The sequence below is a fragment of the Cornus florida genome, unplaced genomic scaffold (genome assembly GCF_030987335.1).
Source record: "Cornus florida cultivar Cherokee Brave unplaced genomic scaffold, ASM3098733v1 CherokeeBrave_3.0.0_Hap2_Chr09, whole genome shotgun sequence".
Lineage (NCBI taxonomy): Eukaryota > Viridiplantae > Streptophyta > Magnoliopsida > Cornales > Cornaceae > Cornus > Cornus florida.
Window position 1 is genome coordinate 7,179,859 of NW_026775579.1, and position 24,711 is coordinate 7,204,569.

The 24,711-nt window shown below is 37.9% G+C and overlaps 1 protein-coding gene across 1 annotated transcript; it reads right to left on the reverse strand.

Moving 5' to 3' along the window:
- Nucleotides 1-21,632: 21,632 nt before the first annotated feature.
- On the reverse strand, nt 21,633-22,211 carry LOC132272371 (protein FAR1-RELATED SEQUENCE 12-like). The gene is made up of 2 exons (XM_059773530.1): nt 21,982-22,211; nt 21,633-21,807 (listed from the first exon to the last, which is right to left on the reverse strand). Exons 1-2 carry the CDS (start codon nt 22,209-22,211, stop codon nt 21,633-21,635), a joined length of 405 nt encoding a protein of 134 aa, XP_059629513.1.
- Between the last annotated feature and the right edge of the window lie 2,500 nt (nt 22,212-24,711).

A 24,711-nucleotide genomic window follows, 5' to 3' on the forward strand; every position in this document is an offset into this window, starting at 1 on the left:
GGCAGAGCATACTGAGTCAGGGGCTTGCTACTATGGCAAGAAGGACTAGAATAAGAGCTACAACACTCTTATTAAGAGTCTAGAGGATGAGGCTGCTTTAGCAGTAGAGGAGGTAGAGTTAGCAGAGATGGATGAGGCAGCAGTAGTAGCAGATGATCCAGTAGACCCATCGGCGGTTGCGGATCAGCATATGGAGATCGACTTGGAGCGAGAGCATTCAGCAGAGTCACTATATCACTCTCTGGCAGGGTCACCATTACATTCTCAGGAGCAGAGTCAGGATATACCTCAGTTTCATGATCCAATCATCCCTGACGCTCCAGTTTAGACACCTAGCCTATGAGAGTGTATCCAGACATTGAAGGATACGGTTGTCTCTCTCCGACTGGACGTGACTACTCTCCGTACAGACATCTTGACTGCGCTGCAGGGCATTTCCAGAGACATCCGGGGATCACGCCCGCTAGACCAACTTCCTCTGCTTGATCTCTATATCTCTTCCCTCATTTTATATATCTGTGATACTTAACTATTATTTTGATATTGTTATTATATTTTTACTGCCAGTCGGCCCAGATACTGTATTGTACCTTACACGGCTTTTATTTTCTTTATCATATACATGATATTTTTGGATGTCAGGTTATTATATTAATATATTTATGTGTGATTGACTCCATTATCAGGTGCATCCCAGTGAGTTTAGTGAGAGAGTGCTGCCCAACTTTTTCAGGACCATCTTTATTCCTCTCTCCTTCATTCATTTATTATCTGATGAGCACTGAAAAGTGCGTATTTAAACCCCTTAAGCTTAGGCATTCTAGTACCTTTATCTATCTTACTTTACCGTTTTAGATTGATTTCGTATTATTTCTATTTTCAGGCGCTTATCTCAAAAATAAGCTAACTCAGCCAAATAAGAGCTTAATTGAAGCAATTCTGGGATTGAACAAAGAAAGGAGCAAAGTGGAGGAATAAAAAAGCAAAATGAAGCAAAACAGCAAGTTCAATCGATCCAAGTCCAAGGTTCGATCGATAGAACATTGATCGATCTCAGCACTTCAAGATAGATCCAAGCCTTGACCCAAAGCACTTAAGTCCAAAAGTTCGATCGATCTAACATCATTCTTCGATCGATCGAACACCTTTGTCCTTATCCAAATGATTGATCCTATCCACAGCTGTACCACCCACCAACCACTTTTGTCCTTTTCCCATAAATATCTCCCACAAATATCTTGGATTTGTCTTTTTCCAAAAAGCTTAGCCAGTTGGATCGATCCAGCCTAAGTTCGATCGATCTCACTTACTTTCGATCGATCTCACTTCCTTTCGATCGATCAAACTTCCTCCAGTGCGAAAAATTTAAAATTCCATCCCATTTAAAGTTGTCCTTTATCCAATCATTAGGGAATATTGTGTGCACGACCCCAGCTCATTTTGGGTGTCATTTTGACCTACCTATATAAGGATAAGGATTGCTTTTTTCAAAGAAAATGAACATTACTTTGATATCATCTTTTGGAGAGGAAGTTTAGGGGAGGAAGAAGGCTAGAGACACCATTAGAGATCTTCATCAATAAAGAGCAAACCTCTTCCATGGAATTAGCCCTTGAGGGTTGGAGCATCGTCACCATGAGTGGCTAGACATCCTCTTGGGGCTAGAGTTAGCCCCAAGCATGCTTTCTATATCTTAATCTTGTGTATTATTGAGGGATTAGTGTTATAATTAATGTTTTGACACTTTGATATATATAGATCTTGTTTAATCAATGATTTATATGGTTTAATGCTTCTAATTGATCATTTCATTCTATCCATATGTCCATGTATGTTAGAATAGATGTTCGTGTGCTTATTTCTAGATTTTATATTGTTGATACATGTCTATGTGTATTGATGCCATAAATTTAGAGGTTGTCAAAATATAGTGCTTAAAAGAATGTTCTTGTGATTCTCTAGATGGTTCATGCTCATATCTTGATGGATTGTGTCTCCTTCTTAGCTAAATTAGTTTAATTTTAATGGCTTAATTGTAGTTTAGTGATAGTATAATATTATATGGGAAGACAATCCATGCTAGTTGTTTGATGCTCCATACTTTTGAATGCAAGTAGCATTTATCTCTAATGTTGTGTTGTATTTGGATTGTGAGCCTAATGAAAAGGACCAATGATTTGCTAGATATGTTGTGCTTTTCACATGCTATTTAGACAATATATACTTAATTGCTAGATATATTGTGCTTTTCACATGTTGGTTAGACAATGTATACTTAATTAGTCATCCTTACTTGTTGAATCAACGAAATACACACATACCAATATTGCAACACCCTAATTGCCCTCATTAATCACTTGTCAATAATATAGAAATGCATTGCTTGGTGGTGATCTCTAAACCCCAAGACTATTATCTCTCTCTCTTACTTAATCTCCATTGCATTCAATTACTTAGTTTAATTTTGTTGCTCTTTAATCAACCTACCAACCAATTGTTTGATCATTCGACCTACTAACCCTAATAGCGATTTCACAATCAACTTCGACTCCAATCCCTTGGGATGATCCCTACTTGCCCTAGCTATATTTATAGTGAAAAGTAGTAGTGGCTTTTACAAATGTAAAACTTGACCCTCGCCTAAATTGCACATTCTCAAACGTATGGTAGGACGACGGCCATCAGTTTTTGGCACCGTTGCCGGGGATTAGGCAACATCATAGTTGTGGAATCAATTAGGAATTATTACTCTTTTGATCGTGTCTTTACTTGTTTCATTTTTCTTTTGGTTACTTATTGTGTTTGTTCATATTTGACAAGGAGCATTGAGCAAGAAGGAAAGCAAAAGAACATTCAAGTAAAGAAGCTAAGCAAAGAAAGGAAATATGCTAAAAATTTAAAAATTGCCAAGCTAAACTTTAAATTTGGAGTTGAAGTGCTAAAGGACCTTTGTGAGACTTTCTTTACTCAATCCCTTAGTTAAATCGTCGGCCCGCGTGGAGGCAAGTTTTTAAATTCTTAGATAGATCGTGAGCCCGCGTGGAGGCAATTTACTTTTCTTAGCATGTTGTTCAAGCATGGAAGTGTGGGTACAATGTATGTGGGGGAAGTTTGTTGATGGTTGATTTGTTTCAAAAGGGGAGTGCTTGCTTGTTTTGTGTTGATTTGTGTGTCATTTGTAGCCTTGTCTAAACCTCGCCATACCATTCATGCTAGGCATTCATATGGAAAATCTAGAGGGTAATCGTGGCTACTTAGACCCACGTTTAAGGCAAAACCCACCACTTAGTCAACATGGCCCCGGAGTCCAAGCTCCAATTCCTCCAATGGTCCTTCATGATCATTATAATCTTCATGCATACCATACACCTACTTGCATCGTGTTACCTAATTTTGAGGCTAATCAATATGAAATCAAGCCCGAGACCATTCAAATGTGTCCACTCTTTTATGGCTTAAATGAAGAGGAACCATATAGGCATCTTAATGAATTTCTTGAACTATGTTCCACTGTGAGGTACATGAATGTCCTGGAGGAAGTTCTTAAACTACTCCTCTTCCCTTTCACACTGAAAAACAAAGTAAAGCATTGGTTCAACACTTTAAGGGTAAATTCAATCACATCTTGGGCGCAAATGCAAAATGAGTTTTTAAAAAAATTTTACCCCTTAAGTTTGACCAATGTAATGTGTACTTCAATTAGAGAATTTTCTCAAAGGGAAGGAGAGTTGTTGCATGAGGCTTGGGAGAGATTGAATGACTTGCTAAGAAAGTGTCCACATCATGGCATTCCAAAATGGCAAGTGGTCCAATACTTCTATGAAAGCCTATCCGATATGCAAAAGGACATTGTTGATACCTCATGTGGAGGCTCATATTTTGGGAAACATGAAGACGACATTTGGCACCTCTTTGAGAAAATGAGTGAGAATTCTTTGCACAAACATTACATTTCTCGGTCCCATCATTATTTTAAGGAGGAAAGTGAAAAAGTTTACCAAATTGAAAGTTCAAGGGAAATTGTAGCCGAAGTTAAAACTCTTTCTCAAAAACTTGATCAATTCTTGTTAAGTCAAAGACCGGCTAACAATTTCATTCCCTCTTCATCATTTTTCTCAATCTTGTGAGCCTTGCATGACATGTTCAAGTGTTCTACATACTACTTCCAATTGTCCCCAAGGACATGTGTTTAATAAACATTTTGAACAAGTTAATGTTATATTTGCTCGACCTTATTCAAGTGCATATGTTCCAAAGTGGAATGAGAGTCCAGTCCTTACCCAATCAAAAATTTTCAAAGCAAATACATTCCGCCTCATAAGAGGAATGGAGGGTCCCAAGGAATTGATTCTTTTTCTCATCACCAAAGAATGAACCACTTTTCACATCCTCAAATGTATGACTCCCAAGTTGACACTCATTATCCTCATGCATTCTCTAGCAATCCAACATTTGAAGATAAGGTTTTGGTGGCTTTGGATAGCTTAGAAATGAATACCAACTTGTTGCATTCCCATTCTCAATCAATTTCAAAGCTTGAATCCCAAATCGGGACCATAGCTAATGCATTGAATACAAGAGAGGTTGGGAAATTACCTAGTCAACCCGAGAGGAATCCAAAGGCCTAATTTTGTGTGGAAGCAAACCCTACATCAGGGTGTTCTTCCCAAGCTCAAGCGCAAGCCATCAATACTTTGAGAAGTGGCAAGCAAGTGGATAATAGGGTTGAATTACCAAAGGAAGATAGTGAATTGGTGAAACCTAAAGTTGTCACCCATCTAATTCCCAATCTCACTCCTACTTCCTTGAACGAAACTGTTCCTAACCAAAATTCTCAATCTTCTCCATCATCCTCTCAAATTACAAAGTCTTGTGAGCCAAAAGCTCCATTCCCTTATGCTATAAAAGAAACTTCACCTTTAGGGAGGCAAGAAGGGAAAACACATGACATAATGGAAGTTTTTAAGCAAGTCAACATCAATCTTCCTCTTTTGGATGCCATTAAGCAAATCCCACCTTATGCAAAACTCTTGAAGGATCTTTGCACACAAAAGAGGAAGAGCAAGGGTCCAAGCCCTAAAAAAGTGTTCCTCATGGAGCAAGTGAGCTCCATTCTTCAACAAAACACTCCACTTAAGTTCAAAGATCCCGACGCTCCGACTATTTCTTGTGTAATCGGAACACATGAAATTCGTAGAGCTCTTCTTGACTTACGTGCAAGTGCTAACTTGATTCCTTACTCCGTATATGTACAATTAAGGTTGAATGATTTGAAGCCAACCTTGGTGGTACTTCAAATGGCCGATAGATCTGTCAAAACACCTAGGGGCATGGTGGAGGACATCCTTGTAAAAGTGGATAAATTCTACTTTCTAGTTGATTTTGTAGTTCTTGATACCAAGCCGGTTGCCAATCCTTCCACCCACATCCCAATCATCTTGGGAAGACCATTCCTTGCCACCGCAAATGCAACAATTAATTGTAGATCCGGGATCATGGATCTTTCTTTTGGCAATATGATGGTCAAACTCAATATTTTCCATGTAAGTCGACATCCCACAGATGAAGAAGAGTGTTGTCTTGTTGATGTGTTAGACAAGGTTGTTGCGGAGTCAATTCCCATAATGATTATGAAGCAACCAATTAAGGATAGTCTTTCATCTCTTTTATCCGATGATCCTCTTGCTTCTTATCTTCTTGAAATATATGGAAATTGTGGATTTGATGATGAAAAATCAATGAATGAAGTAAGCAATCTCATGGAATCAGTTGTAAGCTTAGATTGTCCATCTTGGAGAACTCCAATAGAACTCCTTCCTCCACTCTCTAGCACTCCACCGGTCTCATCTTTAATCTCTCCACCAACTTTTGAGCTTAAAACTCTACCTTCTAATCTCAAGTATGCATTCTTAGGTCCAAAAGAGACTCTTCCGGTTATCATTCTTCAAGTCTTGAAAAAGACCAAGAAGATGCTCTCTTAAGTGTGCTTAAAGAAAACAAGGAAGCCATAAGATGGAGTGTGGCGGATCTTAAGGGAATTGACCCTTCTATTTGTATGCATCGCATACTTATGGAGGACGAGACAAAACTCTTTAGGGACGCCCAAAGGAGACTTAATCCAAACATGAAGGAGGTAGTCAAGAAGGAAGTAGTCAAACTCTTAGATGCCAGAATCATTTATCCAATCTCTGATAGCAAGTGGGTGCGTCCAACTCAAGTAGTTCCCAAAAAATTAGGGATTATGGTGGTTGAGAATGCAAAAGGTGAGGAAATCTCTAAGCGTACTGCCAATTCATGGAGTGTTTACATTGATTACCGTAAATTGAATGCCGCCACTAGAAAGGATCACTTTCCTTTGCCATTTATTGATCAAATTCTAGAAAGATTGGCGGGGCAACAATATTATTGCTTCCTTGATGGCTTTTCAAGGTACAATCAAGTAGCCCTTGACCCATTAGACCAAGAGAAAACCACATTTATATATCCATTCGGCACATTTGCTTATAGACGGATGCCTTTTGGTTTGTGCAATGCACCTGCCACATTCCAAAGGTATATGATGTCAATTTTCTCGGACATGGTGGAAGAATTTATCTAGAGGTCTTCATGGATGATTTTTCTGTTTTTGGGTCCTCATTTGATGCATGCCTTAAAAATCTAGATTTAGTGCTTAAAAAATGTCGAGAGGTAAACCTTGTCCTTAGTTGGGAAAAGAGCCATTTCATGGTTCAAGAAGGCATTGTTTTAGGTCATGTCATCTCTAAGAGGGGGATTGAGGTAGATGAGGCAAAAGTTGAGCTCATTTCTGAATTACCTCCACCTTCAACGGTGAGAGAAGTTCGCTCCTTTCTAGGTCATGCCGGTTTTTATCGCCGTTTCATCAAGGACTTTAGCAAAATTGCTCGACCCTTGTGCAATCTTTTTGCCAAGGAAATTCCTTTCGTCTTTGATCAAGCATGCCTAGACGCTTTTCATAAATTACGTGAATTATTATCATTTGCTCCTATCATGTAACCTCCCAATTGGTCATTGCCATTTGAAATGATGTGTGATGCTTCTGATTATGCCGTGGGGGCAGTTTTGGGGTAAAGAGTGGGTAAGCTTCCTTGTGCCATATACTATGCAAGTAAAACTTTCTCGGGAGCTCAATTGAATTACTCCACTACCGAGAAAGAGTTACTTGCCGTGGTATATGCCCTTGATAAATTTCGATCCTACCTCTTAGGGTCAAAAGTTGTTGTTTATTCTGATCATGCTGCTTTGAGGCATCTTTTGACAAAAAGAGAAACAAGACCTAGGTTGATTAGATAGATTCTACTTCTTTAGGAATTCGACTTTGAAATCAAGGACAAGAAAGGCACCGAGAATGTGGTTGCCGATCATCTTTATAGGTTATCGATAGAGCCTTTCCCTAGTCTACCAATTTGTGACTCATTTCCGGATAAACAACTCTTCCAAATTTCCAATGGGAAAATGCCTTGGTTTGCCGACATTGTGAATTATTTGGCAGTGGGCAAGCTACCAACTTCTTGGTCGAAAAATGAGAAAAATCGTTTCTTTGCCAACATCTAGAATTACTATTGGGAAGACCATGTCTTGTACCGATATTGTCCGGATCAAATTGTAAGGAGATACATTCCAGAGAGTGAGATTCCAAGTGTCCTAGTGTTTTGTCATACTCTTGCATGTGGTGGGCATTTTAGTGCAAAGAAGACCGCCTTGAAGGTTCTTCAAAGTGGGCTCTTTTGGCCTACTATTCATAGAGATGCCTACAATTTTTACAAATCATGTGAGAGATGTCAAAAGATGGGAACAATGTCTAGAAGAGATATGATGCCCTTGACCAATATACTTGTTATTGAGATCTTTGATATATGGGGCATTGATTTTATGGGTCCATTTCCTATGTCCTATAGTTTTCAATACATTCTTCTTGCCGTTGATTATCTTTCCAAATGGGTGGAAGCATGTGTTACCAAAACAAATGACCACTCCGTGGTCATTCAATTCATCAAATCCGATATCTTTGCTCGTTTTGGTTTGCCAAGGGCTATAATAAGTGATGGGGGAAAATATTTTTGTAATCAATTCTTGAGGCACTTATTTCTTAAGTACTCTGTCACTCATAAGGTAGCCACTCCCTACCATCCTCAAACAAGTGGGCAAGTTGAAGTGTCTAACTGGGAAATTAAGCATATTCTTGAGAAAACGGTTAACACTACCTGAAAGGATTGGTCAAGGAAGTTAAATGATGCTTTGTGGGCTTATCGGACGGCATATAAGACCCCCATTGGAATGTCTCCTTATAGGCTTGTATATGGAAAGCCGTGTTATCTCTCGGTTGAGTTAGAATACAAAGCCTTTTGGGCGGTTAAAAAGCTCAATTTTGACCTTGATAAAGACTGAGAGAATAGGATTCTTCAATTGAGTGAGTTAAAAGAATTGAGATACAATGCCTGTGATAATGCCAAACTCTACAAAGAGAGAACCAAAACCTTTCATGACAAGCATATTGTGAAAAAGACTTTGGAACCCGGTCAAAAAGCTTGGCTTTTCAACTCTAGACTTAAACTCTTTCCGGGGAAATTGAGAACTAAATGGGAAGGTCCTTATGAAATCATCTCTGTTGCACCTCATGGGGCGGTTGAAATCAAAAATTTGAAAAAGGGAAACATTTTTAAGGTTAATGGGCAGAGGTTGAAACCTTACATCGAGGGTCAAGTCTTTCAAAGACATTTTGAAGCTACACATTTAGTTGACCCAGTGTATGAGCATATAGAACATTGCATTAACAAGGAACCAAAGACTTCTTGTGAGCTTGATCCAACAAGTTCTTCAAAGGACCATTTGTTGGGTGGAGTTCAAAGCATTTATCACTCTAACAAGGAGGGGATGCATTATAAGATCTTTGATCCAGGCTAAAAGAGCCCAATGTCTTGCTAGAGACGTTAAAGACTAGCAAAGGCATTCGTAGGGTGTCAAAACCCTATTCCTCCCCCATTTCTATCTTTCATTTCATTTCTTGCGAAGTCTAGATACTTGTTTTTGGTGAGGATTGCATAAGCTTTTATGTCATAATTAAGCATTTGGCAAAGTTCAATCGATCTCACATTGGAGTTCAATTGATCGAACTGTGGATTGCACTCAACACTTAGAAAAATTTTCGACCTGCATCCACCTGCATCCAAAATCACCTCTCTGTCCCATCATTCGAACCAACTCCAAGATCGATCAAGAGACCTTCGATCGATCCAACTTCCAAGTTCGATCGATCTCAGGACTCAACACTTAGAAAAATTTTGAGCCTGCATAAACCTGCATATTTCAGCTCTCTGTCTGATCATTTGAAACATTCCAAGATCGATCAAGAAGTTGTTCGATCGATCCAACTTTCCAGTTTGATCGATCTCATGTTCCAACACTTAGCCAAAATTTTGAACCAAAAACCTGCATATTTTTGCACTCTGTCTGATCGATCGAACTCTTATTTCGATTGATCACAAATCTTCATTTCATTATTTTAACTTTAGTTTAACTTTTCAACTTTTCAAAAAAAAAAAAAAATCCAAAAATACTTTGGAAGGAGTTCATCAAAGTTCGATCGATCATAACCCATCTTCGATCGATTGAACTAGTTGGGAAATGTTTTTAAAAACAGATCAATCTTCCTCTTCTTGGATCTCCCTCCTTTTCACATCCATCCCTCCTCTCTTCGATTCAAGGTAAGATCCAAGACCCTAGAGCTGTCTTCACACCTTGCTTTGTTAAGAATATGCTTTCAGTGTTTGATTTGTTCAAATTTTCATGAAGATTAGTGGCCATGGATGAAGCTTTAAGTCTTTCGTGTACACACGTCTAGATCCATCTTTATGCCAGGTCCATTGTCATGAGTTTTTCTGATTTTTGGGAGTGTGAACCATTCCAGGTGCTTGGAATTGATGTTTGTTGTGTACTTGGGCCCTCGAACATGTTCATGTGGGTCCCTTGCTTCCACAGTCTCAGATCTGTGACTCCTTATTTTTCATAGAACACAATTCAATCGATCAAACTTGTGTTTTAGATCGATCGAATCTATGAGATCGATCTCACTTCTTTTCTGATCGATCGAATTTCACATACACACTTCATTCATCTGGTATTCACTCCACGCTATCATATCAATGCCTGCATAGATTCATGCTTCACCTCCCATCACCTGCATAGATTCATGTCATCTTTATTTTGTCTATCTTATTTGATATACATATTTCTATTGTGCTTTCAATTATTTATTCTAGCACTCACTCCCATTACAAGATTTCCTTTTGTAAATCGTGACTAAGAATGATAGCTCTTCCACTTCAGCCACACCAGAGGATCATGATCAAACATGTCGCTTAGAAGAGTACCTTCGGAGTTTGGAGGATATGCTGGTTGCCCTTAGAGCCGACCTTGCTACCCTTCGTCTAAATATAATGGCTGCCATTAGAGCTGACATTTCTCGCCTTCCTACGGAGATCTTGATTGCCATTGATGACTTAGCCAGGGAGATCCGTGGACCTCCCTCTGCCTGAGACTTCCAGTCTCTTTATGTTTTTATGCTCCCTATCTATATTCTGTGTCTGCTACACTTGTGATACTATTATTTTTGCAGCCGGGTCTGTCGGCTTTGACAATCGATGTATTACACTTTATTGTTGTTCTTATCTATAATGGATGTTGTATGCTTTTATTGATACATCTACCCTTTTAACTCCATCAGGTGCATCACAGTGACTTCAGTGAGAGAGTACTACCCAATTTTCAGGACCACCCTTATACCTCTCTCATTTCGTTATCTGTTTATCCCATTTACACTTGCATGTTCACTGTGCACTGATTATCCCATTTTGTTATCTGATAAGTTTATCCAAGTGCCAATTTTCAGGACCACAGTTCATCCCAAGTTTGGGGGGGCCATGCCACCCACTTCGGATACTTCAGTCCCTATCATTCTTGCTTAGTTGCACTGGTATACTCTTTCCTTTGTTCTCTTTGCACATTGAGGACATTGTGCAATTTAAGTTTGGGGGGAATGGTGCTCTATAGTGATAGTTTGAAATTCAAATTTTTAGCATGACTCGTGTATTTGAGGGATATTTCTATGATTGGTCCATACCTAGCTATGATTTTGATCTTCTGAGGACTATATTGCTTAAAATTTAAAAAATTACTTGACTTGAGAGTTCAATACTCCTTGTATGCCTTATGAATGCCATTTAGGAGTAAATTTTTCGAAAGATTGATATCTTGCTTGCACTTGTGGTCCAAATCATCTTGATTTTGTGATTGTTTTGAGATTCACTCTAGTCTTCTACACTAGTATAGGCGCACACTAGCATTCATTTATGGGGTACATGCTTTGTTAATTATTGAATTGGTTATATCCCAATTGAGCTAGTAGTGCATTGAAAGCTTTCATTCTTGATAAAGGTGGATAACAACCCCTTTTCACTAAGTAGCCGGGATTCTAGCCTCATCAAGCACTGAACTTCTTGCGCCGAAAGGTGGTGGGCCCAACCTTTAGGTTAATAATTGAACTTGCTTACAAAAAAAAAAAAAGTGAAGATTTCTCCCAAATGGTAAGAAGTGGGAAATGTGATACCCCTCGTTTCTAGAGCCACGGGTGATCAAGTCCGAGCACAGATCCGAGGGATACCAAACAATCAATATGTAAACAAGCAGGAAAAAACTGAATTAAGATTAAAATAATAATGCGCCGAAAGAAACTAAAATGAAAATCCTCGAACCTTAACTAATAAATTAATATAATTTAAACCCGTACAACTCAGGAATCCACCTAGTGGACCCCTAATTCCACAACTTTAAATAAATTTACAGAATTAAAATCCAAAACCAAAATAGAAAGGAAATCCTATGTAACCGGAAGAGTGAGTGTTTGTATCTGCATCAACACGATCAAACTCTAAGCCTGGTACTAGCGAATACCTGAAAAATAGAAGTGGGTCAGGCCCACATGCAAGTTCCAATCTACTACAATCCGTACATAAACCCGATACGCAGATACATCCTTGATAGCTCGGCAATATCTACAATAGTCCATATATATATATACACACTATAGGATGCTCACTAGCCTATAACATAGTTCAGCCTGGGTAGAAGGTGACATATAAAACACGCTTTTCAGTGGCCAAGTACCTAGACCTACCAGGGAACATTAACTATATCTAGTTACTCAACCTTTGCAATATACGCACCCTAACCATGATCAGGAGACTCAAGCTTGTATCACGGTACCATAAATATATATATAAATTCCTTCCTAAACGCAGAAAGATAAAACAAACATCCGTTATGTCGTTCAACTGTTTTAGTTGACAGGACATGTATCCATGTAGGAGTTAACTATTTTAGTTAATCCATTCCGTATGTATGAAGGGGTAGGACTTAGCTTTTTGATCTAATCCATCCCTGATATGTCACCGTCCCATACCGGTACATATAATGCAAATGATCCACAAATGATGCACATTCATTAGAACATCAAACATATCTAGAAACCAGCATAATAAAAATCAGATATTATTAAGATCCTATCATGCATCCAGTATATGATTAAACCATAAATCCTTCCTTTAAATTGTTAAAGTACTGATAAACAATTTATATTATTCACATCCATACAGTTGATAAACAGCAATTGAAATAGTTCATCAATTAACATCCATAGCACGATATAATGATTGTCAGAAGTTAAACCTGAGCACATTATTCTAGCATTCCCAAACCATCCTTTTCCATACTAGTTCATTACTATAACAAAGGTTAGTAACTAACTTCCCCTTAATCCTTGATGGCGTGTAAATTAGTAACTACATCATATGACGTCTAATTAATCCTCCATCTTTAAACCTGTGCATGATCTTATGACACGCAGAAGTCCAATCTGCACTGCAAATAAAACCCTAATAGTGTTTCATATTACTCCAATTTAAATGGTAAAGCACAACCGGCACGTAACACCTCCTCAACTTCTGACAGCATGTGACTTAGGATTTAAAGCTCAAGCTATCTATAACCAGATCCTAGACTAACCTTTCCAGCCTTCATTAAGTTGTATATATAATTGATACACCATTCCACACATAATTCCTTAGCAGTCCGTTTAAGTTCGCTAACATAAACTAGCAAATTAAACTCGCTTCCACATCATGCCAATACAAAGTTTATGTTTCATGAATCCTCCAAAGATTATTACACCATTATATATTAATTATTTTTAGAGGCTTATAGGTTAATTCTAATTATTTAGAACTCCCCTTCATTTTCCAGAAATTTCCTTTGGCCCCCTTAAGTCAGAAAGTCACTCGAAAACACCCGTAGGTGTTTTCCTTCAAGAGAGGCGGCTCCCCCATCATGGGAGCCATCTCTAAAGCACCTAGAGCCGGCTCCCCTACATGGAGAGTCGGCTCTCTCTCCATGGGAGCCGGCTCCCTTCATTAAGGAGCCGACTCTCTCCCTGAGAGCCTTCTCCCTCCTCCTCTGATCTTCCTCTCTGCTACTGGTGAACTCTAACCTTCAGTTCTGAATTTTTTTTAAAGTTTCATGGTTCAATCAGAGTCTAAACAGCCCTAGGAACCCCTCATATTCAAGTGTAAACCAATTGACAAAAATCTAAACCAAACACAACATAGTTTATGCAAGAAACAGGTTTCAGTTTTTTAGACACAACAAAATTTACAGTCTGATAATCTGGTATCAAATTTCCGTTTTTAAGTTTCCAGTGTTCAATTATAGTCCAAACCATCCTAGAAACTCCTTGGATTCCTTACGAATTAATTTATAGAAGTTTAAAACCCTAATCAACATAGTTTTATGCAAGAACCAATTTCAGTGTTTTAAACCATAAACAGATTCTGATACGTTATGCGTCAACCATTAATTTTAAAAGTTGTATTAGTCCCTGGAGACTAAAAAGAATGCACAGAACATAAGTTTACAGGGAAAAAGAGAGAATGAAACTTGCCTCACGATTCCAGTTTGAAACCTTAAGCGTCGTCTCTAAGTTTCAAAATTCTCCAAGTCTGTTTCCCCTCTGCTCTGCTCACAGTTCCCTTCCTCTATTGCTTTTTGGTTCCATCCAGAAGCAACCCCTCTGTTCTTCCTCCAGTCTTCCTCCTTTAGCCTCACAGAAAATCACCCGAGACCCTCTATGTTTCTCTCAAGACCAATCTAGAGCCTCTGTTTTCCTTCTCATAAATATTACGTGAGTAGGATTATTCCCAACCCTAGCAGACTTAAAAGAAAAATATATATAGACGTCCCAAACCCTAATCTACGTAACTCTATATTTACCGGGTTTAATTTAAAACCTAATATAAGTCTGCGTCCATACTATATAAAAAATAAAACCCTAGTCCCATATTATATACAAGACCAAAAAAAAACAATTAATTTAGACAACTAAATAATTAAAATTAAACAATTACTTTAAAACAAATACACTATTAAAATTAAACAATTACTTTAAAACAAATAAACAAGTAATTTAGAATCAAGAACAAATATACAATTAATTTAAAATAAAGAAACAATTAAACAATTACGCAAATGAGCACATAAATCACACAATGAAATAAAAATGCAATAAAATCAAATTTAAATTCCCATTGTATCCTTTTGAAAACTAGGGGTATTACAGGAAATGATTAGATGGTTGTTGTCTTAATTTGTAGCCTAATTGATTTGAGCTTGTAAGTCCGTAGGGGTGTTTGAACACCTAGTGCCCTAAAGCCGTCTCGTTTGGGAGTCATTGACCTAATGCTCGATCTCATGAATCGCTAAAAAGCTTAATAGATCAATATATTGCACTATGCTTCCATCTTTGATCCTATAAAAAATAAATAAAAAAAAAATTAAAAAAATGAGTGACAAGAATAAGTGCACCTAAAACAATAAAGCTTTAATAAAAAGTCTACTTTTTGTCTTGATGATCGGTACTAGATTTGTATGCTAGTTTGAGGGTAAGGATGTGATTAATTCTTTAGTTGGCTTAGATAACAACACATTAATGCCGGTCCACTCAAAAGAATTCTAGAGTTGTTTTGATTTGCATGATCATTTTCTTGATGTGTGGAGGACCATACTTGCTTACTTGATGTTGAAATTTTGAGAGATTGCTTGGAAAGGGCTGAAAAATTGCATACTTGAGGTAGTTTTCTCCCAATGCTTGTTTACAATATTGGTACCTCTTTTGACAAAAATGAGCTTAATGTTTGTGGGTACCATTTCTGGAAACCCTCACGAGACTTCACTCGTCCACTAGGGGTAACCTAGGGGTTTAAAAGGCTTGTTGCATATGCTAAATGCAATCGTGTTCCCTACGAAAGTGGCGCTATCCATTTATTGCTTTCTAGTTATAGTTGTATAGTTGTTCATTTCATTCCTTTACTTTTTAGTTCATTGCTAGGGACTAGCAATATTTAAGTTTGGGGGTGTGATGAGCACTGAAAAGTGCGTATTTAAACCCTTTAAGCTTAGGCATTCTAGTACCTTTATCTATCTTACTTTACCATTTTAGATTGATTTCGTATTATTTCCATTTTCAGGCGTTTATCCCAAAAATAAGCTAACTCAGCCAAATAAGAGCTTAATTGAAGCAATTTTGGGATTAAACAAAGAAACGAGCAAAGTGGAGGAAGAAAGAAGCAAAATGAAGCAAAGCAGCAAGTTCGATCGATCCAAGTCCAAGGTTCGATCGATCGAACATTGATTGATCTCAGCACTTCAAGATAAATCCAAGCCTTGACCCAAAACACTTATATCCAAAAGTTCGATCGATCGAACACCTTTGTCCTTATCCAAATGATTGATCCTATCCACAGCTGTACCACCCACCAACCACTTTTGTCCTTTTCCCATAAATATCTCCCACAAATATCTCAGATTTGTCTTTTTCCAAAAAGCTCAGCCAGTTGGATCGATCTAGCCTAAGTTCGATCGATCTCACTTACATTTTTTTGATCTCACTTCCTTTCGATCGATCGAACTTCCTCCAGTGCGAAAAAGTTAAAATTCCATCCCATTAAAAGTTGTCCTTTATCCAATCATTAAGGAATATTGTGTGCACGACTCCAGCTCATTTTGGGTGTCATTTTGACTTACCTATATAAGGATAAGGATTGCTTTTTTCAAAGAAAATGAACATTACATTGATATCATCTCTTGGAGAGGAAGTTTAGGGGAGGAAGAAGGCTAGAGACACCATTAGAGATCTTCATCAACAAGGAGCAAACCTCTTCCATGGAGTTAGCGCTTGAGGGTTGGAGCATCCTCACCATGAGTGGCTAGACATCCTCTTGGGGCCAGAGTTAGCCCCAAGCATGCTTTCTATATCTTAATCTTGTGTATTATTGAGGGATTAGTGTTGTAATTAATGTTTTGACACTTTGATATATATAGATCTTGTTTAATCAATGATTTATGTGGTTTAATGCTTCCAATTGATCATTTCATTCTATCCATATGTCTATGTATGTTAGAATAGATGTTCATGTGCTTATTTCTAGATTTTGTGTTGTTGATACATGCCTATGTGTATTGATGCCATAAATTTAGAGGTTGTCAAAACATAGTGCTTAAAGGAATGTTCTTGTGATTCTCAAGATGGTTCATGCTCATATCTTGATGGATTGTGTCTCCTTCTTAGCTAAATTAGTTTAATTTTAATGGCTTAATTGTAGTTTAGTGATAGTATAATATTAGATGGGAAGACAATCCATGCTAGTTGTTTGATGCTCCATACTTTTGAATGCAAGTAGCATTTGTCTCTAATGTTGTGTTGTATTTGTATTGTGAGCCTAATGAAAAGGACTAATGATTTGCTAGATATGTTGTGCTTTTCATATGCTATTTAGACAATTTATACTTAATTGCTAGATATATTGTGCTTTTCACATGTTGGTTAGACAATATATACTTAATTAGTCATCATTGCTTGTTGAATCAACCAAATACACACATACCAATATTGCAATACCCTAATTGCCCTCATTAATCACTTGTTAATAATATAGAAATGCATTGCTTGGTGGTGATCTCTAAACCCCAAGACTCTTCTCTCTCTCTCTTGCTTAATCTCTATTGCATTCAATTACGTAGTTTAATTTTGTTGCTCTTTAATCAACCTACCAACCAATTGTTTGATCACTCGACCTACTAACCCTAATAGCGATTCCACAATCAACTCCGACTCCAATCCCTTGGGACGATCCCTACTCGCCCTAGCTATATTTATAGTGAAATGTAGTAGTGGCTTTTACAAATGTAAAACTTGACCCTCACTTAAATTGCACATTCTCAAACGTATGGTAGGACGACGGCAATCATTATCCCATTTACACTTGTATGCCCATTGTGCACTGTTATTATCCCCTTTTTGTTATCTGATCATCTTTTATCCTAGTGCCATCTTTTCAGGACCACAGTCAATCCTAAGTTTGGGGGGGTTGTACCACCCACTTCGAATATTTGTGTCCCGGTCATTTTTTGCCATAGCTGCACTGGTATACTCTTTCCTTTTGTTCTCTTTGCACATTGAGGATACTGTGCCATTTAAGTTTGGGGGTAATGTGTGTTCTTTGCAGTGTTTGTTTTCAATTCAAAATTTTGAGCATGACTTGTGTATTTGAGGGATTTTCTATGATTGGTCCATGACTAGCTATAATTTTGATCTTTTTAGGACTGTATTGCTTAGAATTTAAAAATTGTTTGACTTGAAAGTTCAATACTTCTTGTATGCCTTGTGGATACCATTTAGGAGTAAATTTTTTGAAAGATTGATATCTTGCTTGCACTTATGGGCTACATTATCTTGATTTTGTTATTGTTTTGAGATGCACTCTATGATTCTATAGTAGCACAGACGCACACTAGCATTCATGTGTGGGGTACATGCTTTGTTAATTATTGATTTGGTTACATCCCAATTGAGCTAGACGCACACTAGCATTCATGTGTGGGGTACATGCTTTGTTAATTATTGATTTGGTTACATCCCAATTGAGCTAGTAGTGCATTGAAAGCTTTCATTCTTGATAAAGGTAGATAACAAACCCTTTTCATTGAGTAGTCGGGATTCTAGCTTCATCAAGCACTGAATTTCTCGGACCGAAAGGTGGAGGGCCCAAACTCTAGGTTAATAATTACAAAAAAAAAAAAAAAAAAAGGTTGCAAAAGCAATAAAAAAAAGTGAGGACTTCTCCCAAAAGGTGAGAAGTGGGAAATGATTAGATGGAGGTTGTTTTCATTTGTAGCCTAGTTGATTTGAGCTTGTAAGTCCTTAGGGGTGTTTAAGCACCTAGTGCCCTAAAACTGTTTGGTTTGAGAGTCATTGACCTAACGCTTGACCTCATAGATCGCTAGAAATCTTAATAAATCAACATATTACACTATGCTTCCATCTTTGATCCATTAGGTTAGTACAAAAAAAAAAAAAAAAAAAAAAAAAAAAAAAAAAAAAATCGAGTGGAAAGAATAAGCATACCTAAATCAATAAAGTTTTAATAAAAGGTCCATCATTTATCTTGGTGATCGGTACTAGATTTGTGTGCTAGTTTGAGGGTAAGGATGTGATCATTTCTTTAGTTGGCTTAGATAGCAACATATTTGATGCCGGTTCACTCAAAAAGGATTCTAGAGTTGTTTTGATTTGCATGATCATTTTCTTGTTGTGTGGAGGACCTTACTTATTTGCTTGATGCTGAGATTTTAGGAGATTGCTTGGAAATGGTTGAAAAATTGCATACTTGAGGTAGTTTTCTCCCAATGCTTGTTTGGAATATTGGTGCCTCTTTAAAGAGAATGAGCTTAATGTTTGTGGGTATCATTTCTGGAAACCCTCACGAGACTTCACCCATCCACTAGGGGTAACCTAGGGGTTTAAAAGGCTTGTTGCATGCGCTAAACGCAATCATGTTCCCTACGAAAGTGGCGTTATCCTTTTATTGATTTCTAGCTCATAGTTGTATAATTATTCATTTCATTCCTTTGCTTTGTAGTTCATTGTTAGGGACTAGCAATATTTAAGTTTGGAGGTGTGATGAGTATTGAAAAGTGCATATTTAAACCCCTTAAGCTCGAGTATTCTAGAACCTTTATCTATCTTATTTTCTCATTTTAGACTAATTTCATGTTATTTCCCTTTTCAGGCGCTTATCCCCAAAATAAGTTAATTCAGCCAAATTAGAGCATAAAAGAAGCAATCTCAAGCCAAATGGAAAAAATGAGCAAAGTGGAAGCAAAGTGGTGGAAAACAGCAAGTTTCGATCGATCAGACCAAGCTCAGATTGATCTCACAGTGATTGTTCCAACCATTTCAAGATGGATCAAGCTTTTTGTCATTTTCCTTGCCAAAATACCTTCTTCGATCGATCCAATAATTCTCTGATCGATCGAACTTCTTTGATCTTATCCCCACCTATCAGTTTTGTCTTTTTTCCAAAATATCCCAAAAATATCTCATATTTATCTTATTCCAAAAAGGTGCTACTAAGGTTTGATTGATCTGGCCATATTCTGATTGATCTGGCTATAGTTCGATCGATCTCATCAGAATTCGATCGATCGAACTCCCTCAAGTTTGAAAAAAAAAAAACAAAGTCCAACTCATTAAAAGATGGCTCGTGGTGCAATCATTGAAAGGGCCCTAGTGCACGAGACCTGACCATTGGGTGTGACACTTGAGCTACCTATATAAGGATTTTGAGCCATTTTACACATATATAATTTGAGACATATACATAATCTTGGGGAGGAGTCTAGAGATAGAGAGAGATATACACCATTTGGGAGTTCTTCCATTCATCAAGGGTTCCCATCAAGAAGAAGATCATTTCTACCATGGAGATGGCCTTTGAGGGTTGGATGACTACATCAATGAGTGGCTAAACATCTTCTTGGGCTGGAGTTAGCCCTAAGCATGCCTTCTAGATCTTAATGTTTTGTATTTTGAGGGGATTTGTGTTGTAATCTTGTCTTGACATTTGAGTTATATATGAATCTTGTTTCTGCAATGATTTGTGTTGTTTAATACTTCTAATTAATCATTTCATTCTACTCATATCTTTATGTATGTTAGAATAGATGTTCATATGTTTATCTCTAGGCTTTGTGTTATTGATGCATGTCTATGTGTGTTGATGTTATGAATCTAGAGATTGTTAAGGCGTGGTGCTTTAATGGAATACTCTTATGGTTTATTTGATGGTTCATACTCATTTCTTGATGGATTGTACTTCTATCTTAGTTAAATTAGTTTAATTTTCATGTCCTTAGCTTAGTTGTAGTGTAGCTGCCTTACTTTCTTATATGTGAGGACAATCCACGCTTGTTTTTTGATGTTCTATGATTATGAATGCAGGTAGTATAATTCTTTAGCTTGTTAATGCGTTTTGATTGTGAGCTTAAAGGAAGGAATAATGGCTTAGTTTGATATATTGTGCTATTCATTAGGTTGTCTACACAATGTATACTTAATTAGTCATCAATACTTGTTGATTCAATCAATCACACCTCTTAGTATTGCAACACATATTTCCCCCCATTCTTTACACATTGAGTATCTAGAAAGGTGATGTTTAGTGGTGACCTCTAAATCCCAAGATCCCTTTGTGTTGTTCTCTACCCTTTATTTACTTTAATTGCTTTGTATTGAATTTGTTTACATTGTAGTTTAATTAACCAATCAAACCACCTTTTCATCACTCGACCCACTAATCCGACCTTGTTTCCATCTCAAATACACATCTGATCCCTTGGGACGATCCTTACTCTTCCTAGCTATATTAGTAGTTAGAGGTAGTAGTGACACTTTATAAATTCAAACTTGGCCACACTTTTGTACGCAATTTGGGTGCCCACGACAACATGAACCAAATACCATACTCTGCAATCATTAAATCCCATTCCTTGATAAAATCATCCTCCTTCTCAATTTAAAACATTAATCTTGAGATAACCTTCTTTACTCCTTTAACGCATTTAAACAGAAACAGTAGGTTCTTCTGCGCATTATTCATTAAGTGCCAAACACATAAATGGTGTTTTGTCACCGGCATGACCTGTAAGATTAATTAACTTAATATCTGTGTTGCAATATTGCAAATACAAAAAATACGACTGAAATAATACGATTGTTTCAGCGTACCAAGTGACAAGAATGGAGATGCATGAAAGTTATTCAACTGCTTTAATGCCTTCACCATTGCAGCGTCTTGATCCGTAATAATCATCTTTGGCATTTTTCTGCCCATCGCTTTCAAGAACGTTTCAAATAACCAAACAAACGAATCTGCTGTCTCATCATACATTATAGTTGCTCCAAACACAGCGGCCTCTCGATGATGATTCATACCCAAGAAAATTGCAAATGGTCTGTTACCGTGTACCACTTTGTACGTTGTGTCGAAACTGATAACATCTCCAAAATGGCCATAATCAATAATCATTTTACAATCTGACCAGAATATGTTCGTAATCATTTGCTTAGTATCTAGTTGTAAGAAATTAAAGAACGAAGGATCTTCACAAGCACGCGTCTCAAAGTAATCTATAAGTCATGCCGCTTCTCCATAAAGAAGCTCATTTTGTCTTCACGTCCTTAGATAATTTTTAAGATCCACTTTCAAATACCCAACTGATTCTTTGCCACTAAATTGCCTTCCCATCAACTCATATGCATTACAAGTTGGAACTCCTGAATCCAAATCCAACTCAACATCAATGGCCTGGACTAAGGAAATTCGTCGCTGGGACGGCATCATGTGGCTGCATTCAGCAATTATGAATGGATGGTTATGACTTTCTAAAAATTTAGAAACTACGTACTTTGCCTTTCTCTTGTTATATCTAAGAGCCATTCATGCACCGCAATTGGTTCGTGTTTCAGCCAGGGGAGTCATTCTAAATACATCCCGTTTGTCAGTCCCCTTCACGCCTTACTTACTACAAACTAATGCCCTTGATGTAATTCTTCCACTAACTTTATTTCCATACTCCTTTCGGATGCTAAAACCAATTCCACCACCATATGCATTGTAAAAATCATATGCCTGTTCCTCACTATCAAAATCCGTTTCATACCTTGGTTTCCATTTAATCACTTCTGGTTCTATAACAGGAACATTTTGTCCGTTTATTGTATTTTGAATATTATTTACTTCACCTTCCATTTAAACGGCTTAAATACAAAAAAATTTCTCACATATGCACAAAATATTGAATTAACAAAAAAAAAAAAAAAATTTACTTCTACATCTGAAGAAACACAGAAATTTTCCCCAATTTAGAAAAAGAAATTGTGCACTTCAAATAATTTTTTCAAGCCCTTTTCCCTCTTATTTTCGTCTATTTATAGATGGTTACAACTACTCCTGAAGCTTTCTAACTGACTTTCTTGTGATGGGCTGGCCTTACTTGTTTTCTTTTCGTTTGGGCCTAATTCATTTCATCATACTGCAAGTTTTTCTACCGTCCTCTTGGGCTTGGGCCCTCTTAACGAGGACTTACTCCATTCCTATTGCTTTTACCCAATCCATTCTCAACAATTTGGGTCTCATCAAGCCCAGGTCATTTTTGGTGTCCTCATCTGCCCCTATAATCTTTCCCTAATTAATTAGGGTGAGATTATCGAAAAGACACAATCATGATTTAACGGCTCGGAGTAATGACATAGGGAATCGAACGGCTGGCCCAAAGATGCATACCTTGAGATCTGTTGCGCCACTCTTCGTCTTAACCCTTTGAACATTGAATTGCCTTCATTTCTTCTCTACAAAAATCCTATCCTCTGAATCTCTGTCTTTCTTTAATCTCTCCCATCTTCATCCTCCTTTGTCGTCTTCTCCGATTGCCCCTGTCATCTTCCTGCATTTTTCGGCGAGCTTTTCTTTGCGATTTGGCTTTTATATTGTTACAGGGTACTTAGTGAACTTATTTCCTAAGGTCAGCTTCTTTATCTTCCTTTTCTTTTTGAAAGAAAACTTTTGTACCCAGAGATTCTTTCCCTTTCCATGGCTCCCCTTAACTTGGATGCCATCTATTCTAAGAATAGCATCCCGAATGACGTTTCCCTTAGAATATATCCCACAAATCTGGGTGAGAGATCTGGTGAGGGTCTCCTTCCTGGGGAGATTTTATTCTCTGTTATTCACTTAAACGTAATTAGGTTCCCTCTGCACCCATTCTTCTGTTATGTCTTCAATAAATTGGTGCTTTGCCCTCTGCAGGTTAACCCTAACTTTCTTATGGTAATCTCAGTCCTTCTACTCTTGAACCGTGATAGGGATCTCAGTTTAGATATTATTGATCTTCTCATTTGTTATTGAATTAACAGAATCAAACACAGTGAGAAGTATTTCCATTTCTATCCTATTGAAAAACGGTCCATCTATACGGACAAGCTCTCTTTCGAAAAGGGTTGGAGACAAAATCTAATTGGGGTTAGTGGGAATTGGCAAACTCTGCTCAGCCAGTCCTTCCCTGTCCCTACCATTGTGAGTGCTCTGTCTCTGGCAATAAAAAGCTTAAAAAACACCCCACTGATTGCCATTGTGAAAATTGCCTTCTTCATTTTTGTACTTTTCTTTGTCAATGTCTTCAAATTCAACATGACGAACTAGTTTATAGCGTTTACAGGGCCAGGCTTGACATCATACAGGAGAGAGTGCTGAATAACATCCCTTTAGCCACTGACTTGCTTACCCCTGACAATCTCTCTGATATCTCTCTCTTAGGATCTACAATGGAGAGTATCCAAATCCCATCCTTCAGTAGGAGGAGGCACTCTGCCCCCACTCTTCCTTCTGAACCTGTCATCCCAATGACTTCTTCAACCGTTCCAACTTTGGAATAAGTTACTTCATCTGTCCCAATCCCGGAACAAGTTACGACTGTCCCGGTTATTACCTAAGTTGTAGATCACTTTATTGCTGGGACCTCTACATCTTCCCCTGCTAAAGCTCAAGTCGCAGGTCTTTCCACTGAGGCTCAACCCACTGCACCGACCGATGAATCTTCTAACATTCTAACTGATACTTCTTCAGATAACACTCAGGATGTTGGAGGTTCTAATTGGAGCAATAGAAGATCTCCTCCAGTCCTAGTTGACGCGTCATAGAAAAGCCTGGGCAAAAGGCCAATGCCCGAGGGTGGTCGTGATCAGAGCGACATCCCATCAGCACAGAGGGCTAGGGTGACCTCTTTTAGGATCACTGACCCTTTTCCCCCTCCTCAGTTATTCATTCCAGAAGGTGAATCCGCCAGGACCTCTGGTACCACATTATCTGTTCTTCCATGGCGCCTCTTGCTCAACCGTGAGGATGGCTCGACTATTGGCCCCATAGATTCTGTATACGAAGATCCTCCTACTTCGTTTGCTTTCTACAAGGGCTTCTAGACTCCCAAGGACCTTAAGATCCAGAACAAGATGACTTTAAATGAAATGTACCGGCGATTTCCAGCTGTCGCCATTAAGGTAACTCTTCTCCCCTTGAGATACACTTCTTTTTCATTTTAATTATTTGACGATTGAACTGATCAGAATGCACTTTTCTCCGTGCAGACTCTATTCGGGATGTTTACCTTTTAGAAGAGTATTGAAGCTCTAAATAAGAAGCTTAAGTCCCTCTCTGCTGGCCTTAAGAGATCTGTTGAATCAGAGAACTTGCTTGA